Source organism: Cyrtonyx montezumae, unplaced genomic scaffold (assembly GCF_038088225.1).
Source record: "Cyrtonyx montezumae isolate F1298 unplaced genomic scaffold, pur_monq_1.0 scaffold_11, whole genome shotgun sequence".
In the NCBI taxonomy this organism is placed as follows: Eukaryota; Metazoa; Chordata; class Aves; order Galliformes; family Odontophoridae; genus Cyrtonyx; species Cyrtonyx montezumae.
In genome coordinates, this window is record NW_027071837.1 from 4890687 (window position 1) to 4909694 (window position 19008).

At 46.2% G+C, this 19008-nt stretch overlaps 1 protein-coding gene across 3 annotated transcripts in view; it reads right to left on the reverse strand.

Annotated features, from left to right (window-relative positions):
• ATP11C (ATPase phospholipid transporting 11C) overlaps positions 1 to 19008 on the reverse strand; it is a 48468-nt gene that overhangs the window by 20760 nt on the left and 8700 nt on the right. The window contains exons 1-11 of one of the 3 annotated variants that reach the window (XM_065729465.1): positions 18303 to 18377; positions 12614 to 12733; positions 10958 to 11047; positions 7186 to 7266; positions 6112 to 6219; positions 5294 to 5422; positions 2984 to 3087; positions 2521 to 2571; positions 1826 to 1890; positions 1149 to 1230; positions 645 to 795 (exon numbers count right to left, since the gene is read on the reverse strand). In XM_065729465.1, coding sequence (XP_065585537.1) covers positions 645 to 795; positions 1149 to 1230; positions 1826 to 1890; positions 2521 to 2571; positions 2984 to 3087; positions 5294 to 5422; positions 6112 to 6219; positions 7186 to 7266; positions 10958 to 11047; positions 12614 to 12733; positions 18303 to 18344 — 1023 coding nt within the window. In that variant the 5' untranslated portion in view covers positions 18345 to 18377. Of the gene's footprint in view, positions 1 to 644; positions 796 to 1148; positions 1231 to 1825; positions 1891 to 2520; positions 2572 to 2983; positions 3088 to 5293; positions 5423 to 6111; positions 6220 to 7185; positions 7267 to 10957; positions 11048 to 12613; positions 12734 to 18302; positions 18380 to 19008 lie in introns of those variants that run through there. The other 2 variants (XM_065729467.1, XM_065729466.1) reach the window with 2 other exon arrangements.

The following is a 19008-nucleotide window of genomic DNA, read 5'->3' on the forward strand; positions in this document are numbered from 1 at the left end:
TAAATCTACGTTTTATTCCGGTACACACATTCATTTTCACAATATACTGCTACAAGCTGACTCTCATCTCAGGTATCTGCAGCAAGTGGTTTGAGAACAGTCAAGCACTGATTCTGTGACATCCCTGAAGTCCCACTCAACAATCAACTGCACCAGCTGATTCCCACCCACTCACATTCACTCTTTCAGGCTTGGCTGCATGCGTCTCAGCAAGTTTAAGAACCTGGCTGACATGGCCTCAATTTAAGTTTATCTACTCAAAGCTGAAAGATAGCTCCAGTTCAGATAAGGATCCAGGTTAAATCAGCTGCTGCATTTATGTAATATCTCGGTGTGGAGGAAGCGATGTTATCCTCCTGCTGTCAGTAGCCTGCATGCATTCGCCTGCCCCAAGGTGATGGGGATGGCAGCGTGCAAGCAGGGTTAGTGCAAGCCTTGCTAAGAGCATCACTGCACACAAGCATGAGAGGCAGGTAGTAATCGATACAGGAGACAAACACAAACAACAGAAGAGACTGCAGCAAGTGACAGCGCTTCCAAAGAGCAAGCAGGCATCACAGGACTGGCAGCAGACATGATCAGATTAAATAAAACTGTCAGAATATATACAGCTGGAGGAGGTGCTGAAATACAAATCCATTTACCTTGAACGTCTCTCTCTCTTTTTTAGTCTTTTCATTGTACCAAGGCTCATCGTTAAATGGATTACTCTGCCAGACATATTTCAGAGTTGTGCACACAGTAGCTTTGCTCAATAGGATGCACAAGTACACTATCAAGAAAGCGTTGATAGATCTGAAAAATAGGTTTCTTTTTAAAACTCTTGCAACTACTTTCACATAGAAAAATCATGCAAATAAGCAGGAACAAGCCTTCCTTACTTTTTAGAAGGGAATTACAGAACTAGTGCTTTTGACAGTGCTGATATTCAGGGTCAGTTCATATAACTTAATATTCCTTACTTTTTAAAATAAAAAAAACTACTAAATGATGCAGCTCCTTGAAAGATATGCTTAATCAAACACACAGATTGCACAGAAAATCAGAAAGCACCTGAAACAAAAGGCAGCAGATTAGGGGATTATGTCTGTGTGAATCATCCATGAGGAAAGCCACAGCTTTTACCAATTTTTGCCTGCTATACTCACTTTTCTACAGCAGAGCGTTTCTGAGATTTCCCTTGGTAGTTCAAAGCCATTTTTGTTTCCATTCCAGTATAGACTGCCACTCCTGCAGAGGATTAAAGCAGAACTCATTAGGGACTCACAACCCATAAGGGACCCAGCTTTCACCAAGCCATCAAGGGCATCAGTGTTTACATGGAACTCAATTCCCAGTGCTAGAAACTGGCATTACCCAGGGGCTGCTCGACTGCAGAAAGCTCAGTGCCTGCTAAGTAATGTTAACTGCACGAATCCCTGAGCACTGACCAGCAGCCAAAGGATCACACACAGTTAGAAAAAAGATCAGTCTTCTCTAACGCTCCTCATTCCAAATTACCCATGTCTGTGATTCTGACACAAGCATTTAACAGAGCTGGAAACAGCTCCCTGCTCTTCGTAACCCAGATACAAAGAACAGCTTGCTTAGGTGCATTAACACAACCTGCACAGCTTGGCAGCACTGCAGATATAAGCAGCACCTCCACATTTCAACCCTAAAACTTTGCAACTATATGCAGTCAGCTGGTGTGCAAAAACAACTGCAGAGCCCTGGCAGACAGACTGCAGGTAAGTATTTTTCCTCCCTAGATTTAGTGATAAATAATGACAAATGTAGTTGCTCATCTGATCTATTTACATAATAATTTTTAAAAACTCCTCACCATAAATCTTCTTGGTATTTTTGAGGGTAGCACCTTTCAGCAACAAGTTTTCAGGACCCAAAGATCTAAAAGCAAAAGGTTATAATAGAACATCACTCAAAGTTCTTTACAGTTTTAAACCCTAGAGAGAAATTACAGAGTTAAACTGATGACTTTTAGGAGTTGATCACTTTATTTAAACTTTAAATTGGACACTGTGTGGCTTTGCCTTCTCTTCCCTTTACATACTTTTATTATTTTATCTTACACAGATTATCCTTGATGCTCAAAGGTCCAAATTGAATGGTGGATTCCCAGTGAAGTTTTGGAGGAATAAGTACCAAATGTTCAGATCTAACAAGTTCTGGTACTTACATAAAATCTGATTTTAAAAGCATTGGAAATGCATCCATTTCAGCACAGTCAATCAGCAGCACCATACGAGATGACAGCTGATACTGCTCCCACTTATGCTTTTATTTCGTCCTGAATGTTCTACCTGTGACCCTCGGCTGCTTCCCTTTCTTCAGCTAACAGGGCTCAGGACAACCAGCGAAGGAGCCTGGAAATGCTCCAGTCCACACACACGTGCATGATGGCCCTGCACACTGAAGCACTGGGATCCAGATCCAGGAACTGTGATGTAGAGGTTTATTCAGAAGCCCAGCATCTTCGAAGGGGTGGGGGGTGGGAGCAGTGAGAGCTGCAGGACTAACCTGGCTACGGGCTCTTGGTTGCTTCTGTACATGATAATCCTTCCAACAAATCTGCAGTCAAAAAAACAAATGAGAATCCTGTATTACAAAGACATTAATATTATAAAAGGGTACTACAAATGCACTCAAGAGGCATCGTCAGGAGATGGGAACTAACATGGAAGTTCATGCACCTGAGAGGTGAAGGTCTGGAAGGGCCAATACACAGCACACCCAGCCCAGGTGTGCCCCTGGCTGCCACCCCCAGCCCACCCAAATGAAGGAATAAAACACAGGGCAGCAAGCCTCCTTTTCCAAGAGTTTAACAACCAGGACAGTCCAATCCTAGAAGCAGTTTCATCCAATACATTTTATTTATAAGGTAAACCACTCACTTCAGTGAACTATGACTTATTGCTACTGATCAAGCTGAGTCTTTGCAGGACAGACAGCTCACCGGAGCGGTGAGGATGCCCACACTCACTTGTAGAGGTCTGGCTGTGGCTGCTCACACTCGATCGTGGCCGTGAGGGAATCTATGGCTTCATCTGTGCAGAGCACGGTGGTGTCCCGCACTGCGTAGTGAGTCTGGGGGGAAAAAGCACACAAGGCTCAGCTCAGTGGCAGCCCTGGAAACAGCTCGGGTGGGTCACCAACTCACCCAGTATCCCACATCTCCCAGTGTGCCCCTGGGACGCTCTGGGGGTAAGGAGAGGCCAGCCCCAGTGGTGAGGGAGCAGGCTGAGTTCTGGCGGCCCCAAAGCTATTTTTAGGTGCAGTGAAGCTCCATCACTCACAATTAACTAGGAAGTGCACAAGGATCTGTGCACTGCCTGCAAGCACTATTTATAGGAGCTGCCAGCAGCTCTGAACCACTGCGGGCTGTGCAACAGGCTGCCTTAATCCGTCTTCATCAACAAATTTATTAACGAGCTTCCTTGACTCATTTGTGCTCCTCTCATTGTGCACGGTGTAGCAGTTCCTCCCACGAGGCACACAGTCGTGATGCTATGAACGCCCACCTGAATGCTGGTGACCTGCCTGGGCTTTTGTACTGGAAGCACACACACTTCTGCTATAAATCACAGCTCCTGAGAAGCAGCCCAGAAACGTTCACGCAGTGCCCAATATCACATCAGGCCACTGTGCCAACTATTGCATCCACTGCTCCCTGTCTCCATGGACACTGCAATTACTGAATGATGCTTCAAAGCAGCCTCCTAATCACTCCCACAATCTTTACATCCACGGTCCCTCGGCCTATTTAGAAAACACAAGCTCTTTTAGATAACGTACAGCTGAAGATTCATGCTGCAAAGACAGAGCCCTGCCACAATCTGTTTTATAACCATGCTCCAGTTCCTAGGCATGTTTTCCTATATGCACAACCTAACAAGCACCAAGAAATGGCCAACAGGTGGGCAACTGCTGCCAGTGTGGAGGAGGTTTTGTGAGTACCTGCATGTGTTTCCTTCACCCTAGTTCTGCCACACACTCTGCTTCTTAATCTTAGCTCTGTTTCCCCAGACAGCTTTTCTATTCCGCCCTGCACCTTCCAACTCAGTCTCCACCTTAATCAAGAAACAGGAGACAGCTCCCCTTCACCTAGAGGAGTCCAAGAACTGAGAAAAATACAGTGCTTAATATAGAAATTTAGCATTTTGCTTAAAGCTCAGGTTCCTAAGAGCCAAGACTCTGAAAAATTTAACTCTTGCATACAATGCACCTGACACTAATAAGCAGCTGCCTATTTAACATGGATATCTGCTTCTGGCCTCACACCACTCCAAAGCTGTACTCCTCTTCAGTAGTAGAACCACTCAGTACATCAACACTGCATCAGCTCATATACACAACTGTCAGCACCAATTAACAGCCACCAATTAAGAGATGAGCTGGAAACCCCATACAGTTATATCAACACTGGTATTCCCCAACTTCAAAATGGGCTGGAAGATATCATGAAATTTCAAACTAACTTCCACTCTTGCTACTGCAGCTGCTATTATCTATGTAACTATTCATCAAACACAGCTGCAAACAAACTTTCATGTCCTGTGACCTATGCAATTTTACTGTTCCTTTCCCTTGGAGAGAGGGAGAAAAATAATGAAAAGAAACACACCAAAGAGGAGACTCATCCTGGTCAATGCTAATATCAAATTTCACTTCTGATTCAGGGAAGAGGAAAGCAAATAAAAACCAACAAAAGAAAACACATACCAAAAAAAAAGAAGGAAAATCAATCAAAAATGAGAGGGGGTTTTCTGCTCACTGGTGAGAAATTCCCCAAATCAAACAAGTCAAGACACAGCACCACAAAAAGTCCCAAATCACACCAAAATATCTTCATTAAATAAAAGGGCTAGCAGGTACTGAAATTAGAACTATAAGCTCAAGCAGCTGTAGCTGCTGCTTTACCTATCCACCAGATCTCAAGACATGCTTGGAGCAAGAAAGCAGTAACACACGGCCTAGGACAGACACTAATGCAGCTAAGCCTTATAAGTATTTATTGACACTATTTAGCTATAGATATTTATTCTGATAAAGAAGGGATCAATCTGGGGCAGTGCCAGCAGAAATGGCTGTTTAAGAAAACAAAGAAAAACAAACAATCCACAGAGTGCTTGGCTGCTGACTCACAGAACAGACAGAAGAAGGAGATGTTAAATATATCCATGGCCATGGGGACAGGTGCTGCAGGAGCATCCTCCAATTAATCATCTCTCTCACACACACACACTGCACAAGCACCAGCTTCAGTTGCGTGCTGCCCATCCATCCCCATCACCTTGAAATTCGACTCGCCATCCAGACTCGCTGTAGTGACGTAACAGGTCCCATCAGTACTACTTGAGGCCAAAAATATCAAGTCACAGGGGAAGGTCTCATCTGCTTTCACTTCTACTATGTCTCCAACCTGCAAAAAGAGAGACACTTCAATGAAAAAACCTCTCTGATATTATTAGATGCTTACAGATTTAGCTCCTCTCAAAGCCTAGAAGAAATCACCTTGGCTAAAAGAGGAATCAAGGCACTCGAGATCGAGACCAAAAGCCAAAACTACTCAGAGGATCCAGCTCACTGCCTGCTGAGCACCCCACCAGCATGTCCCATGCCATGCAGGTGCCCCAGCATCAGAGCACAGCCCAGGGGGTCAACCCCACCCAGCACCAAGGCAGCCTGCCCACGCAGCACCACAATTACTCAGTTCTCTGCTGAATCTTACTGAAGTCAGACTCTGTACTAATCTGAAGTGCAGGGTGATAAATTAACGTCAAAGCCGGTGCACTTTCCTGGTGTCCTTGGGAGAGTTGGAAATAGAAGAGGACTGCCTGTCCCAGACAAATGCAGAACACTGACAGATCTGTCATTTGTCAGCACAGGCACAGCTTTTGCAAGACAGCTTCTCAAAAGCAGTCAAACAAAGGAAGCTTCACTTATTAACTGGGAAGGACTCTCAGAGCAGCTCATGCAGAAGTCAGAAAAACCTTGTGCAGCTCGGTGAGACCGCAGCACATCCCTGCTGCAGCCACCAGCATCTACCACAGACCCCAACGTCCCATCTGTTCTGGTGATATTACATCTGAATCCTCTATTAATGGTTACCTTGATTTTTTCACTCTCTTTCTGCACTTGCTTTGCATTTTCAATAATGAAGACATTACTTTTGTTCACTTCGTTGTCAGCTCTATGTCTCAACCAGTCCTCGTACCCCTAGGTACACAAATACAAGCAACAAAACTCTTAATGGAGCAGTAAACTAACCAAGTAAGATGCACTGGGAGGGAAAAGGGGGGAAAAAAAAAGTAAGTTGAACAGTCCTCAGAACTCCTTCATGCCTGACTAAACATCAACCAGAGTAGCTCAGATTGAATCAATTTATTTTAAAAACTTCATATGCATATTTGACAGATTCAGAACAGATTAAAATAACACACAAAAAATAATCTATATGCAGTGCATGCAACGAGCAGCTAAATTACTGTAACATGTTTCTATTATTCTCAGTGTTGGCAAGAACAGGCTGATAATATGAATAATATGCTTAGCACCCTGTGACCCTTTCCTATGGTAACGCAGGACAAGTCTCTTCCTCTTCAGCCTTCACCAAAAGAATAAAACATTCATACTTGAAGCAGATGGATTTTACTCCAGCTCTCCTTCTCTGGCCCCTGCAGAAGTAACTTATCTTATTATTTATTACTTCTGCTGAGGAAATTTAGAGTGGCACACGTGCATGTGATAGGAGAAAAGAGGTAACACAGCAAGAAGAAAGAGGACTATGTATTTTCAAGGCTAGCTGAGTTTGAACTGAACCTGTCCCTTCCATTTACCAACGAGGCAGCAGAGCACTGGCTATATTTGGAGCACATCTCTGTGCCCTGTGAAGAGTACAAGAACATTTCTAAAAAGAGAAGAAAAATTCAAGTCGTCAGACCTAGAGAAGCAGCATATCTTTACCGTCCACCACAGTTCGCTTTCAACAGTACATAGAGGGGGATGCTTTACACTGCCAAACGAGATACACCAGCATCCACATTCAGCATGCAGTCCCTTGAAGAGACCTTCTGAGAAGAGGCTCCCAGACTCTACCAGCCCATGCTGATGATTTACTCTGCCATGCAACCCGAGAACATGCCAACAGGAAGGTTTTCTCCCTCTCCCAATTATTGCTGGTACCTGTTTGATGGCTGTAACGGTGATCACAAAGAAGAGCGGAAGGCCGCTGGTTACCGGGCTGGTCGGGGTGTCCACTATCACCTGCAGACATTAAGAGCAGACTGATGACAACCTGCTTCAGGCAGCAGAATAAGCAAAACTTTGGCCATGGGTGCAGAACTGTGCTTGGTACACTGAGAGAACCAAGGCAGGGAAACAGCATGGGGCAGAAGCTGCATCCATATGTGAAAAGCAAGACGCCCTCATTTCTCACTGAGCCTCAGAAAAAACATTTCTCTTTCAGAAAAAAAAATCCTCTTTGGCAATGAAGAGCAGGCACATCAAAACCCCAAATCAGGGGCAGTTGTGAACGGGAGGGCAGCACCAGTCCTCTTGAACCACTGGCACTGAGATGCTAGAAGCAACATACACCACACTAATTTACCAAGGAAATACACTGTGAAATGGAACACAAGCATCTAAATAAACCAGAAATGAATGTTTTGCCTTGGGGCTCTAATGTGGAGTTCAGAGCATGATTTAAGCACAGCACAGAGATCACATGAGGGTCAGTAGTTGCAGTCCCCATGCTGGGCCTCGAGCCCCCTAGGAACCAAGCCCAGCAGAGCCTCTTCAACTTTAATTAAACCTCGGGGCTGTGGGAAACCACTGTTTGTTTGACAGCATCATGACTTGGTCTGAAGGGGAAGAGCAGCAAAACAGGTTCATCACTGGGATGGAGCACGAAGAGCTGCACTGCTTCCTCACTGATGGGATTCATCATGGAGGTGTCCTCTCCCAAGGGACAGCACGCAAAGCCTGTCACCTCACAGTGTCCAAAGGCAGGCGTCCCATGCCTGCTCAGTGCCAGCATCATTCCAGCAGCAGGAGGGCAGCAGCCCAAAAGCAAACAGAGTTGAGACACAGCCTGTGTCGAGATGCAGCAGCCCATCTGTGCAGGCCTCAGGGACCGCCAGCAGCACTGCTCCCTGTGTCACGCCAAACACTGTGCAGGGACCAAAGCAACCAGAGCAGACCTCAGGGCTTCCCCAGGGACAGCCCGAAACCGGGGTACAGGAATGTGGCTGTTCTCCTGGCATCCCTGGAGAGGAGGGAACACAGTATGCAGATGTGAAGGGCTGAGAGGGAAAGGGACAGAGAAGCAGGCAGAAACGCTTTGTGTCTGACAAAGGGCCTTTGTTGTGCCCCGTTTGTTTGCATTCTCCTAGCACACTCACAAACAACAGCATCTGTAGGTTTGTTGTTTTAGGCTGCCTTAAGTGCAGCACTGGGAGCAAGCTACATGGAAATTAACTCTTTGAAATGCTGCACACTGCCATTTTTGTGGCCTGGCCTAAACTGAGAAGTGCCAAACAACGCTGACATGGAGCACAGAGCACACACAGTAGCCAGGACAGGGGTGGGAAGTATGCAAAGTGAGGGCAAAGCAAGGTAAACACAGCAAGTCCTTGAGGAACACAACCCATGGCTCACCCTAATGAGTGTCACAGCTTCCGAACAGAAGGCTGCAGGAACCTCAAGTGAGCAATGGGAATTGCAGACATGGCACACAGAGCATGGCACTCTGGAAGCGTGGTCAGTCAGCTTCAGTTTATCCCACAAGAAGTGGACAGAGCAAGGGAGAGCTGAGGGATATCTGCCCCAGGTTTCCTGAGTCTCACTGCTACGCCATGAGAGTTTTTCTGCACTGGACAACATTCAGCTGCATGTATTTAATTAAAACAATATGATTTCTGGCCACAAATGCTGTGTTATAGAGGTACGAACACACGTGTTGGATGAAGTCCCTGGAATAACCCACTGATGTGCTTGGAGGTTGCTGCTGCACTCCTCACACAGCCCACAGCTCAGCACTGCTCCTCTTCCTTGGCTGCTGGTGGGAAGCAGAGGGATGCACGAGCTGCGTGCCAAACCATCAAAGGCAAACAACTGTGAAGCTATTTTTGAGATATTTTAGGACTGCAACAGCTTAATTTGGATCCACTTAAAAGTGACAAAATCCTTCTGTTACTGAACAGTTTATTCCAAATTCATTGTTTACAAGATTGAAGACCACAATCCACAAGTCATCTTTATCTATCATAAGGAACATCTTTCATCCCTAGCAACTCCTTAAAAAGCTGACTGCTACCAGCTTGGTCTCTACAAACACACCTTGACCATACTTACACCGGGCAATGTTTCCTCCAGGAGCTGACTCAGTTTCCCATGGGTGTTGCAATATTAGCACTAATGAAACAGCTATCTGTATCCCTGTTAGTGCACTAATTAGTGCCTTATTTTTAACGTGTGTACTTTCTTTACCTCTCTCTCAACCAAGAGCCGAACTTGGTGCTTGGCAGCAAGTACTGCCAGGCTGTGCTCCTAAAGCAGCTTGGAGCAACTCTAATAATTTACAGTAATGTGAAGATAAACATCAACACTGAAGCTTTAGATGCCATTTACCATGCTATAACTAGTGACTAGAACTCCTGTGAGTGCTTTCTTTAAGCTCACAGAGTAAGAACAAGGAGGAAGAACGAGACCCTTCCCTCACCTATACGTGTCTGTGATTAAAACAGGCAGGCAGCTGATGAGTTCTGTAAGCAGAATCAAGAGCAAGCCGTGTCCTTAATGTGCAGAGGGTCAGCAGACCAAACACAACACCACATCTCTAAAAGGCCATCTCCATGAGGACATCCCAACTGCAGGGCACTGCTCCAGTGCCAGCCAAGTTACAGATTCCCTCTGACACGAGGGAGCAATGCCAGTAAAATCAAGCGATGGCTAGCAGCTGATGCCAGGGTGAGCTGCCCTCCTGCACTGCTGCCAGGAGCTGTGCACAGCCGTCACCTTGGGATCTCTTGCTTCTCTAGCAGCTGCTGAAATGGCCATAAACCATAACTCGTTGCTGTCAGGTTCAAAATGTGAGGTCTTTTAAACATGCAGACTTGGGGAGAGTGATACCTTGAGACCTGACCCAACAAAATGCCAGAGATGCCATCTAAATGCAAGCTGTTCACAGTGCTACTTGTGCACTTACTGGGGGAGGATTTTTGATGCCTCAATACCTACAATAAGGAATCTGGTAAACCTCATGCTCAAGTACAGATTTTAAAAGGTGAATAAAGGCACTGTGATGACTCCCCATCCCTTCCCCAAAAACGCATTCTGATAGCCTGCTTTTCTTTTTGGTTGACAGAACAGAAAACAAATATTCAGGTTTGCTGAGCCTGTCCCTTAGCAAAGCCACAAAGCAGAGCAGAAGTTCACCCATGTATGAAATCTGCTATTCAGCCTGTGGAGAACAGCATCCTGAACGTCATATTCTTAGAGCTCATGCCATGCCTTTTCCAAATTTGACTGAATACAGCCCTTCTCCCCCAGCTGCTGTAACTAAGATGTACGAACATCACATTACCTGGGAGAATACATGTTGTTATAGAGCAAGTTACAAATGACAAAAGCCACACAATCCTAGATCTTAATTCTGCTGCATTAACCACACATACTTTCACCTGTTGACTGATGTTAACAGTTGAAGAATTAAGATCGTTTTAAGTCACTTCAGCAGACATTTGAACACTGCCTCAGACAGACCCCAAAACTGCAACTATTATGCCTTGAAATTATTATGCTTACCAGAATTATAACACAACTTTCAATGAAAAGAATGGCATTCATAAGCACCAAGAGGCAGGTTACAGCATAATTCTTGGTGTTCAAGCTGTGCTTACCATCAGTACGTAAAAAGAAATGCCCCGGCACACAGCTCAGCACAGAAAGCTCTTACCTGCACGAGGAAGATGATGAGGAAGTAGAAGTTGGCAATTCTCCTAAACTGCTCAAAGAGGTTCTTTGGGAGGAAGTTCCAGACTGTGTACTGTGGGGAAAGAGGAACAGGCTGCTGGGCACCTTGCAGCTTCCAGGCACCAGCACAAAGAGATCAAGACACAGGGCTTAGTTTGGGCTGCAAATGGGAAGCATCTGTGCACGACAGGACACGAGTTCTCCTTTAAATTGAGGTAAACTAGGCAGGAGGTACAAGAACCAATGCTGCCATCCCCTTTGATGGGCACAATACAGCTGTGGCTGAGCTCTGGCTTCCTCTTCCAGCACTGCATCACAAACTCTGGCCCTCTCCACCACTTCATTATCAGCTGAAATTGTTTTGGAGTTAGGTGGGACTTCTTTGTTAGTTGGTTTTAAGTTAGTCAACTGTTTCTATTTTGTTAAAGTAACCCAAACCACACAGTGGGAGACAAGGGAGAGCAAAAAAAGATAAACACCACGGGACTTGTTTCAACAAACAGCTTCTACATGGGCATTGCAGGAGACACAGCTTTAATGAAAAGGTAATGCACACTGCAGCAGTTTTTTTCCAAATTAAAAGAAAATCTGGAGTTGCTGTTCTGCTCAAACTGTGCAGATTCATTACTAAGCTGTGCTTTGGAATCATTTTAAGAATGCAGCTGAATCATTTGCTTAGAAAACGTGGAATTTAAGAACAACATGGAAAGCAATGGGTCTAACATCTGATCTTTCTGTCTGCTTTGAGTAAACAATGAATATTAAGCAACCACGTTTCAAGATCAATGTTCATTCAATTAGAAAACAGACTGCTCACATAAGAGTCCATGTGAGCAAATGCAAATGGAAAAAAAAGAAAAAGGGCACAATATTCAAAAGCACATCAGAGAAGAACTGCAAAGTTAGTGCTAAAACAAACAATTTATCAGAGAGAGAACTGAAGCATGGGAAGGTGCTCTCTGAAGGACCCCTCTTGCACATCAGGGAAAAGTCGATGGGAACGCTACACACACTGAAGGTATTTAGACTTTAAACTTGTTCCCAGTATAAATGCAGCACAGAGACACAAAGTACAAACAAGATCCAAGCTGTATAAATAAAGAAAGGAGAGAAAGAAAGCTCATACAGCTCAAGCATGGTAGAAACTTAACAGTATGCTCAGCATCATGGCTCCTAACCAACACAACATGCATCCAGCTGTGTTGACAGTACTGCATGCCACTTGTTTGATATTTTACTTGAATTGGCTCCCAATCTCTTGAAAGAGCTTCACGAATGTCATGGAAAAAGCTAAGCAGAAGGTAGATGGGTGTCATTGTAGTTTTCCACAACAAACAAAAGCTACATTAATACAGCATGAATGTTTCCCCTTTCATCCAAAAGGATAAAGCAAGCATGGGTTATTTTTGATCTGTTTCAAGAGAGAAAAACCCATGAAACAAAAAGCAGGGGAATCACACGTATATATCCATTTATAAAATAATCCCCACTGCCTTTCACAAATCTAAGTGGCTGTCATCTCACATGCTGCATTATACCTGACCTGCCCCTTTCCCCAAAAAGGGAATGCCTCAAAACCATCAGTAAATACCTCAGTTTACAGGTGCTTTGCTCTCATCCAGCCTAGAGGAGATCTTACCTTAGAGGAGACGATCCTGTTGTCGCAGAACTTCTGTGCCACATAGGCATCTGCCTCTGAAACCGGCCGGTGCCCGACCACCACGGTTCGCGTACCGACCCGCTTCTCCTCCCCAGCACACTGTTGGGGCAATGAGGAAAGGAACTTTTAGCTTCTAGCTCAAAAAAAAGAAAAAAAAACCCAACAAATTAATATTTGTATCAACAACTTCCAGCTTCTGGTTGCTCTTTAGTTAGCTTCTTGGCCACATCACAACCAGGGAATCATTCAGCCAAACCAAGTGGCCACATCATGGCGGTGATGGGTTGATGGTTGGACTAGATGATCTCAGTGGTCTTTTCCACACTTAATGATTCTGCAATTCAAGGCAAAGCTTCAGGAAGCTCCAGGCTTCTCCCCAGGGCCCCACGATGGACAGAAGCTGCACCTTCCTTCAGGCTCCTCTCCTGCCAAACCCTCAAGCTGACCTGGAACGCCTCCCTGCCTCCCTCAAGATGTGGACTCATGATTGAACTTTTAAAGAGTTCAGTGCTATTTTTGGATGCTATTTCACATCCAAAATAATAATAACAAAAAAAAATAGTAATAATAATGAAGCAGACAGTTTCACATCACAAATTCACTGCACGGGAAGTTTATTTTAAAGGAATAAGCACACATTTTAACTTTCATACAAATGCCAGTTATGTCAACAGAACGTCAGGAGAATGGATGATTTTTCTGCTTAAGCGGTGGAGCACTTCAGTCTCATTTGCTCTGTGCAGGCCCAGAGACCCCTGGGCACGTGGCTCAGAGGGGAGGGACCAACCCCCAGCCCACACTTGGCAGCAAATCATTTCTTTTAATCATTTGTTAAGCATGTCTCCATTTCTCCCCAGGTACAGACAATGGGTGCACATCTCTGTGTGCACAGGGCAAGCAGTGCTCGCTCAGCTCCGGCTCTGCGGGTCGCTCATAGATGGCTACATCTTCAGAGCAGCACTCAGAGACTCAAGAAGAGATTTAGGACTCCCTTACAGCATAAGGAACTCAGATCAACACATTACTTTTAAATATTCTAGCAGAACCCAAGTGTCCCATATCCTACATGGCTTTCTTTTTCCTGCAGACTACAGCTGACTGTCTGAAACCTGCAGTTCTGAAAAGGAGGCACCAGGAATGATAGTTATTTTCTTACACTGTCCAAATTTTAAAAGCCCATCTATCAATATATCCATGAAAGGTTAATTGAGGCTCAGCATTTTGCTAGCAACTTTCTTGGGACGAGCTGGGAACAGCTACTGCTCGATGGCAGCAGGCCAGGTGGGGGCAGCTAATTACCAACAGCATTTATGACTTGAAGCAATCAGAGCACTACACAGACACGGCAGAATTTAGCTTTCAGCTCCCACCAAGCCCAACATTCTTAGCCTAAATTTGTACCTCTCTCCATCTGTGCACCTCCCACTCCTTCACTGGCTCTCCCAAATTTCAGGGAAACTATTGCAGCACCCTGCACAGGAACAGGCTGGCACGCAGTCATCTTGCTAAAAATTAGCAAACCTGGGTAAAAATTAATGGCAAATACCAAGTTCAACACAAGATGAACTCGTGCTCTGCAGAAGTGGGCTGTGGAAACCAGCATCTGTGCTACCTGCTTCCTTTGTCTTCAGAAGGAGCAGTGGGGGAAAAAGAAACACATCTGATTTAGTATGGCTGCAAGAAGCACATCAACCAAAAGCTAATCGAAAGGAATTCCTTTCATGTGTGCTGAAGATATCTTCAAGCCACAGAGTAAAGACAAATAACTCACAGAAACAGATCTAACAACAACCACAGGCATTAAAAAAAGCTGTCTACCAAAACCAGAAATAATTACCCTGAAAAAGTACAAAGCTCAACCATTTCAATGAAATCACAGCTTATATTAAATATATGCAGGAGGAAGATTAAACCACATTACTCGCCTTAGATCTCATGAATAGTTTAAAGTCTAATCACTCCTGCATTGTTCCACGTATCACAGAAGTAGTAGAGAAGGTGACACGATTTAAAAAAAAAAAGCCAACAGAAATAACTACTCCCAAATCAGCCTGTTCTGTTTCATTTCTCCTCAGAAACAAGAAAAACAGGTGTACAACTTTAAGAAAAAACCCACAAATTTCACATAACCCCCTCAAACTGTCAGGCAGCCGTACCAGCAGCTGAGCACACCGTCCTCCCTGCCTGCTCAGCCCTGCTGCCCAACCTATATATTTTTAATTGAAATTCTTCTTGCCAATTTTTGTATTACTCTCCGCACTGAATCACTTCAGTGCGAGTACAAGCAACACTTTGACAAAACACTTAATAATTTAGCAGCTCAGACTATGCTTACCCACACGGACCACATGCTAGGCAGATCTCCCAATTTACAGAGCGAACTCCATCGATCTGCATCAACTGCACTCTCAACTGTGTCTGCAAGAGCTGATAACCTGTCCCGTCCTAAGGGGAATAAACCTGTGTTTGCAGCACTGAGCACCCAGAGGACTGGCAACAAACAGCTGGAGCTGAGCAAGGCACAGGGCAGCCAGAGGAAATGGGAGCAAGGTCACTTGTGCTGGGTGGCCACATGTAGAGGAGGGATGGTCAGGAAGAGAGTGTGGTAGAAAATCGCCATTTAAACACATGAAAAAGGGAAATTAAGAGAAAAGTAACAGTAGTGGCTCTGAGCAGCTGCCCAGGGGGTCTGCCTCAATGACCGTTAAGCAACATGCACGTGGAAGGACAATATGATGGAAAAAGGACCAATGCCACTGAAAACAAGAAAAACGGCAACACCTCTTCACTGATAGCAAGGGTAGCGTGGTCAGCACAAATCCATGCTGCTAGGGCCTCAGCACCCAAACCCTTGTCCCCAGCAGGGCTGAAAAGGTGTGCTCCCACACATCACCCCCTACCCAAATCACACTTTTCTCAGTGAAAGCTGAGGCACAGCCCAGTGACACAAGGTCCCCTGTCCCACAGACACACGGCCTTGCTGCATGCACCCACGGACAGGGCACCGTCACCTTCAGCAAGGACAGCGGGCTCAGGAAGAGCACAGCCCAAACCAACCAAGATTCCTGGAAAAGCTGATTTAGCAAATACAGCTGGCAATAAAAGCACACAAAGCAACAGAGGGTGTGGAGAGCAAGGGAAAGAGCTACTTGAAGGATGTAAGGAGGGTGGAGAGAGGAAACCCAAGTGTTTTTAATTCTATTCCAGATAAATTCCCTGCAGGAACCGCCCCTTTCCTGGAGCCAGAAGCACAGCCCAGCCCCAGGAGCATCGCTGGGGGCAGCCCTGCCAGCACGGACCCGCTGAGCGCATGCGGGGAAGCAAGCCATGCCAAAGAGCCTGAAAATAGAGCACTTATGGCTTTGATTAATCTGCTGCGAGAGGAGCCAGACACAGGCAGTGACCCTTAGTTCTTCTAATGAGAGGCCCTGGCCACGTGTGCTGCTGCAGCAGCGTGAGGCTGGAGGCCTGCCCCAATCCTCTCAGCTAAGTGGCCTCCACTTTGTCTCCTCAACAGCACGGGCTGGGAAAATGTGGGACTACGTGGTCACCTCCTCATGTCCCACAGGATGGTGACAGAAGCAGGCAGGGATACAAGGGATCAACTGGAGGCAGAGAAAGGAGACACCTGTAGCTCCCGGCAGAGCTGGGGAGATCCCAGTCAGGCTCCCTGTGCACCCCAGTGCAGTGCCCACGTTCCTGCTCAGCCTCACAGCCAACAGCATCCTCCCCTCGGCCAGCAGCATCATGGGTCGCTTGCTGTCCTTTAATTAACTCCATTATGCTCCAAACCTGGTAGTTTGAGCTATGGAAAAAGCCTGCTCTAACCAGAGCAGGAGGCGGACCGCACGTCCCTGTGTTGCACATCCCAAGGGACACGAAGCACTGTGGGGATGAAAAAGCCTAAAAGCTTTCTGGGTGCTTTTTTGCCTGTCCACAAATCACGCAGCACCACGCTTTCACAGCACATACGCCACATCATCCGTAATTACAGCTTCAGCTCAGCAGCAATTTGAAGAAAGCCAGGATCGGCTGTGATGCAGAAAGCCCAGCAGACCAAAGCCAGCAGATACCAACTGGGAAAACCTCACTTAATTGCTGCTACTTTGTGGAAAGTATGCTGCTACTGTCCGAGCACAACCGCTGCCCTCTGGAAGTTTTCAGGATCTCAGTTCTTCCCTCTGCCCTGCAGGAGCCAGGATTACAAAACCCTCCTTCACATTGCAGCAGCATTTTTCTTTTTTTTTTTTTTGGCAGACCAAAATAAAGTTCAACCAGCATGCTGCCGGCATCTCCAATTCAGTATCGCAGGAACACTCCAGAGCTGAGAACTGAAGAAGGATTTTGAACATGGGCCCAAATGCTCCTACAGCGGTCACAAAGAAAATGCAGTGAGGTCTTCCCTCCTCCAGACCTCTCCCCCTCCCAGCTCACGCTGTGCACACGTCTGCTTGCAGGCAGCTATTTTAGAAAGGCAGAGAGCTCTTCAGCACACAGGCAGCGATTTGCTCTGGCAAAAATTAGCAGAAGAGCAAGCTGGGTTAAAAAAATAAATAAAAAAAAAGTTCAAAGTTTGCAACTGTCAGTGCATGCTCCAGTCCGAACAGTTATAATTTGCTGGCTTTCTAGTTGTTTTCTGGTCCTTGGAAAGCCTCAGTTCTTCAGTCACAGAAACAACAACTGAAATCTAAATGCCATGGTACGCTTCTCTGCTTGGTGACATTTCTGTAACCATGCTCCTCCAGCCACCCGTACCTGCCCCAGCTCTGACTGCAGGACAGCAGCCCCGGGCACCCAGTGCTCAGCCCCAGCTGCTGGGATCTTGCCTGTTTGCCCCTGCTTCCTTGGGTTAAGTTCTTCCTGTTCTGAACAAGTTAAAACTGCTGTCTTCTAACCCTGCCCCTGCTGCTCTGCGGAGAAACGTTTACACAGAAGCAATAGGGAGGAGGGAAGGGGGAAGAGTTGGAGAGATCACCTGGTTCAGCCCTTGCTCCCAGGCAGAAGCAGCTTCAGATGCCCCAGACCCCATCCGCAGTATTTTCTCCATCTGGGTCAATACAGCATCCAGATCTATGCTCTGGGCTGCACATGCAGCTACACCAGCTACTGGGAGCAGAGCAATTAGCCCGGCGAGAAAGAAACCTTCAACACGTGGCCTGTAATTGTTTATCCTCAGGAAATCCTTTTGGCTCCTGTTGCTGCCAGGCTGGGTAGAGGAGCTGCAGAGTCAGTCCAGCCCAGCACACGTTACCCATCCGCAGCGCTGGGATCCGACAGCCCATGGGCTGAGCACAGCCAGCTGCACAACATCAGGGGTTTGAAGCAGGGGGCAATCAGCTCATCCGTGGGAACTTAAGCCTCATGGAGCCAGGCTGCCCGCTGGGATGCTGGTGCACAAGGGATTTCAGCATCACGGCCACGGAAGCAAGCAGGGTGAGAGCTGTATTGCCACGTGTGGGAGAACAGGGCAGCATCCAGGCTGGGATATGATCCCGGTGACTCATGGCACATGCAGCCCAGCCATTCCCATCCTGCCCGACCCCAAAGCCTCTTTCCATAGACAGATAAAGGAAGAAGGGTGTTTCTGTCCTCACCACTATCACGACAAGTTTCTTCACACTCAAGATTTTCTCTCCCTGCACGTTCAGTCTTCCCACCCTGCACTTACCGGAATGGTATCTGTTAAGTGAAAAGTCCCACTTCCATCCATTCAACTTCATTTGGAAGAAGCAAAAAGCGCTGAAAGTGAGGTGCTGCACAAAATTAGTTTGGCCACCAAACGCGCCCACGCTGAGCAAGCATTCATAGAAAAGGTGAGCTGTGAGGAAAGGGGAGAGGGAAAAAAAAAACAACAAAGAAAGAAAGAAAAAAGAAAGAAAGAAAAAAAAGTAACCCCCTTCAACTGAGAGAGAACAAACCCAGAACTCCGAGCCAGGAAAGCAGTGCTGCAGCTGAGGCCGAGGCAGCCTGGCCACACAGCCCCGCAGGACGTTACATCACCGCCCAGCCCCACGGCCGCGCTTTGTTCCAGCCCCGGGGAGGAATTACATGGGAATCATCATCAAAGATGGCAGGGCTGCTCATGAAGTGGATTGTATTTCCCTCATTTAATTTCCCAGCAGTGAGACTTTCCCCCCCCCGCCCCCCTTTAAGCCAATTGAAACTCAGGCAACGGTACACGGCTTCACCATACGCTAGCAGCACTTAATTTTTATTACTGCTGAAAATAGCCTGGATCACTAGAGCTAAGAAATGCTTTAAATCATCCGGTCTTGCCTGTTGCACATCTTACTCAGCTTTTACGTATCCTGTACTGGGCAAGAAAAACAGAGTGCTCCTGTTTTGCAGATCTGTGTCTCCCACAGTATTTCAAA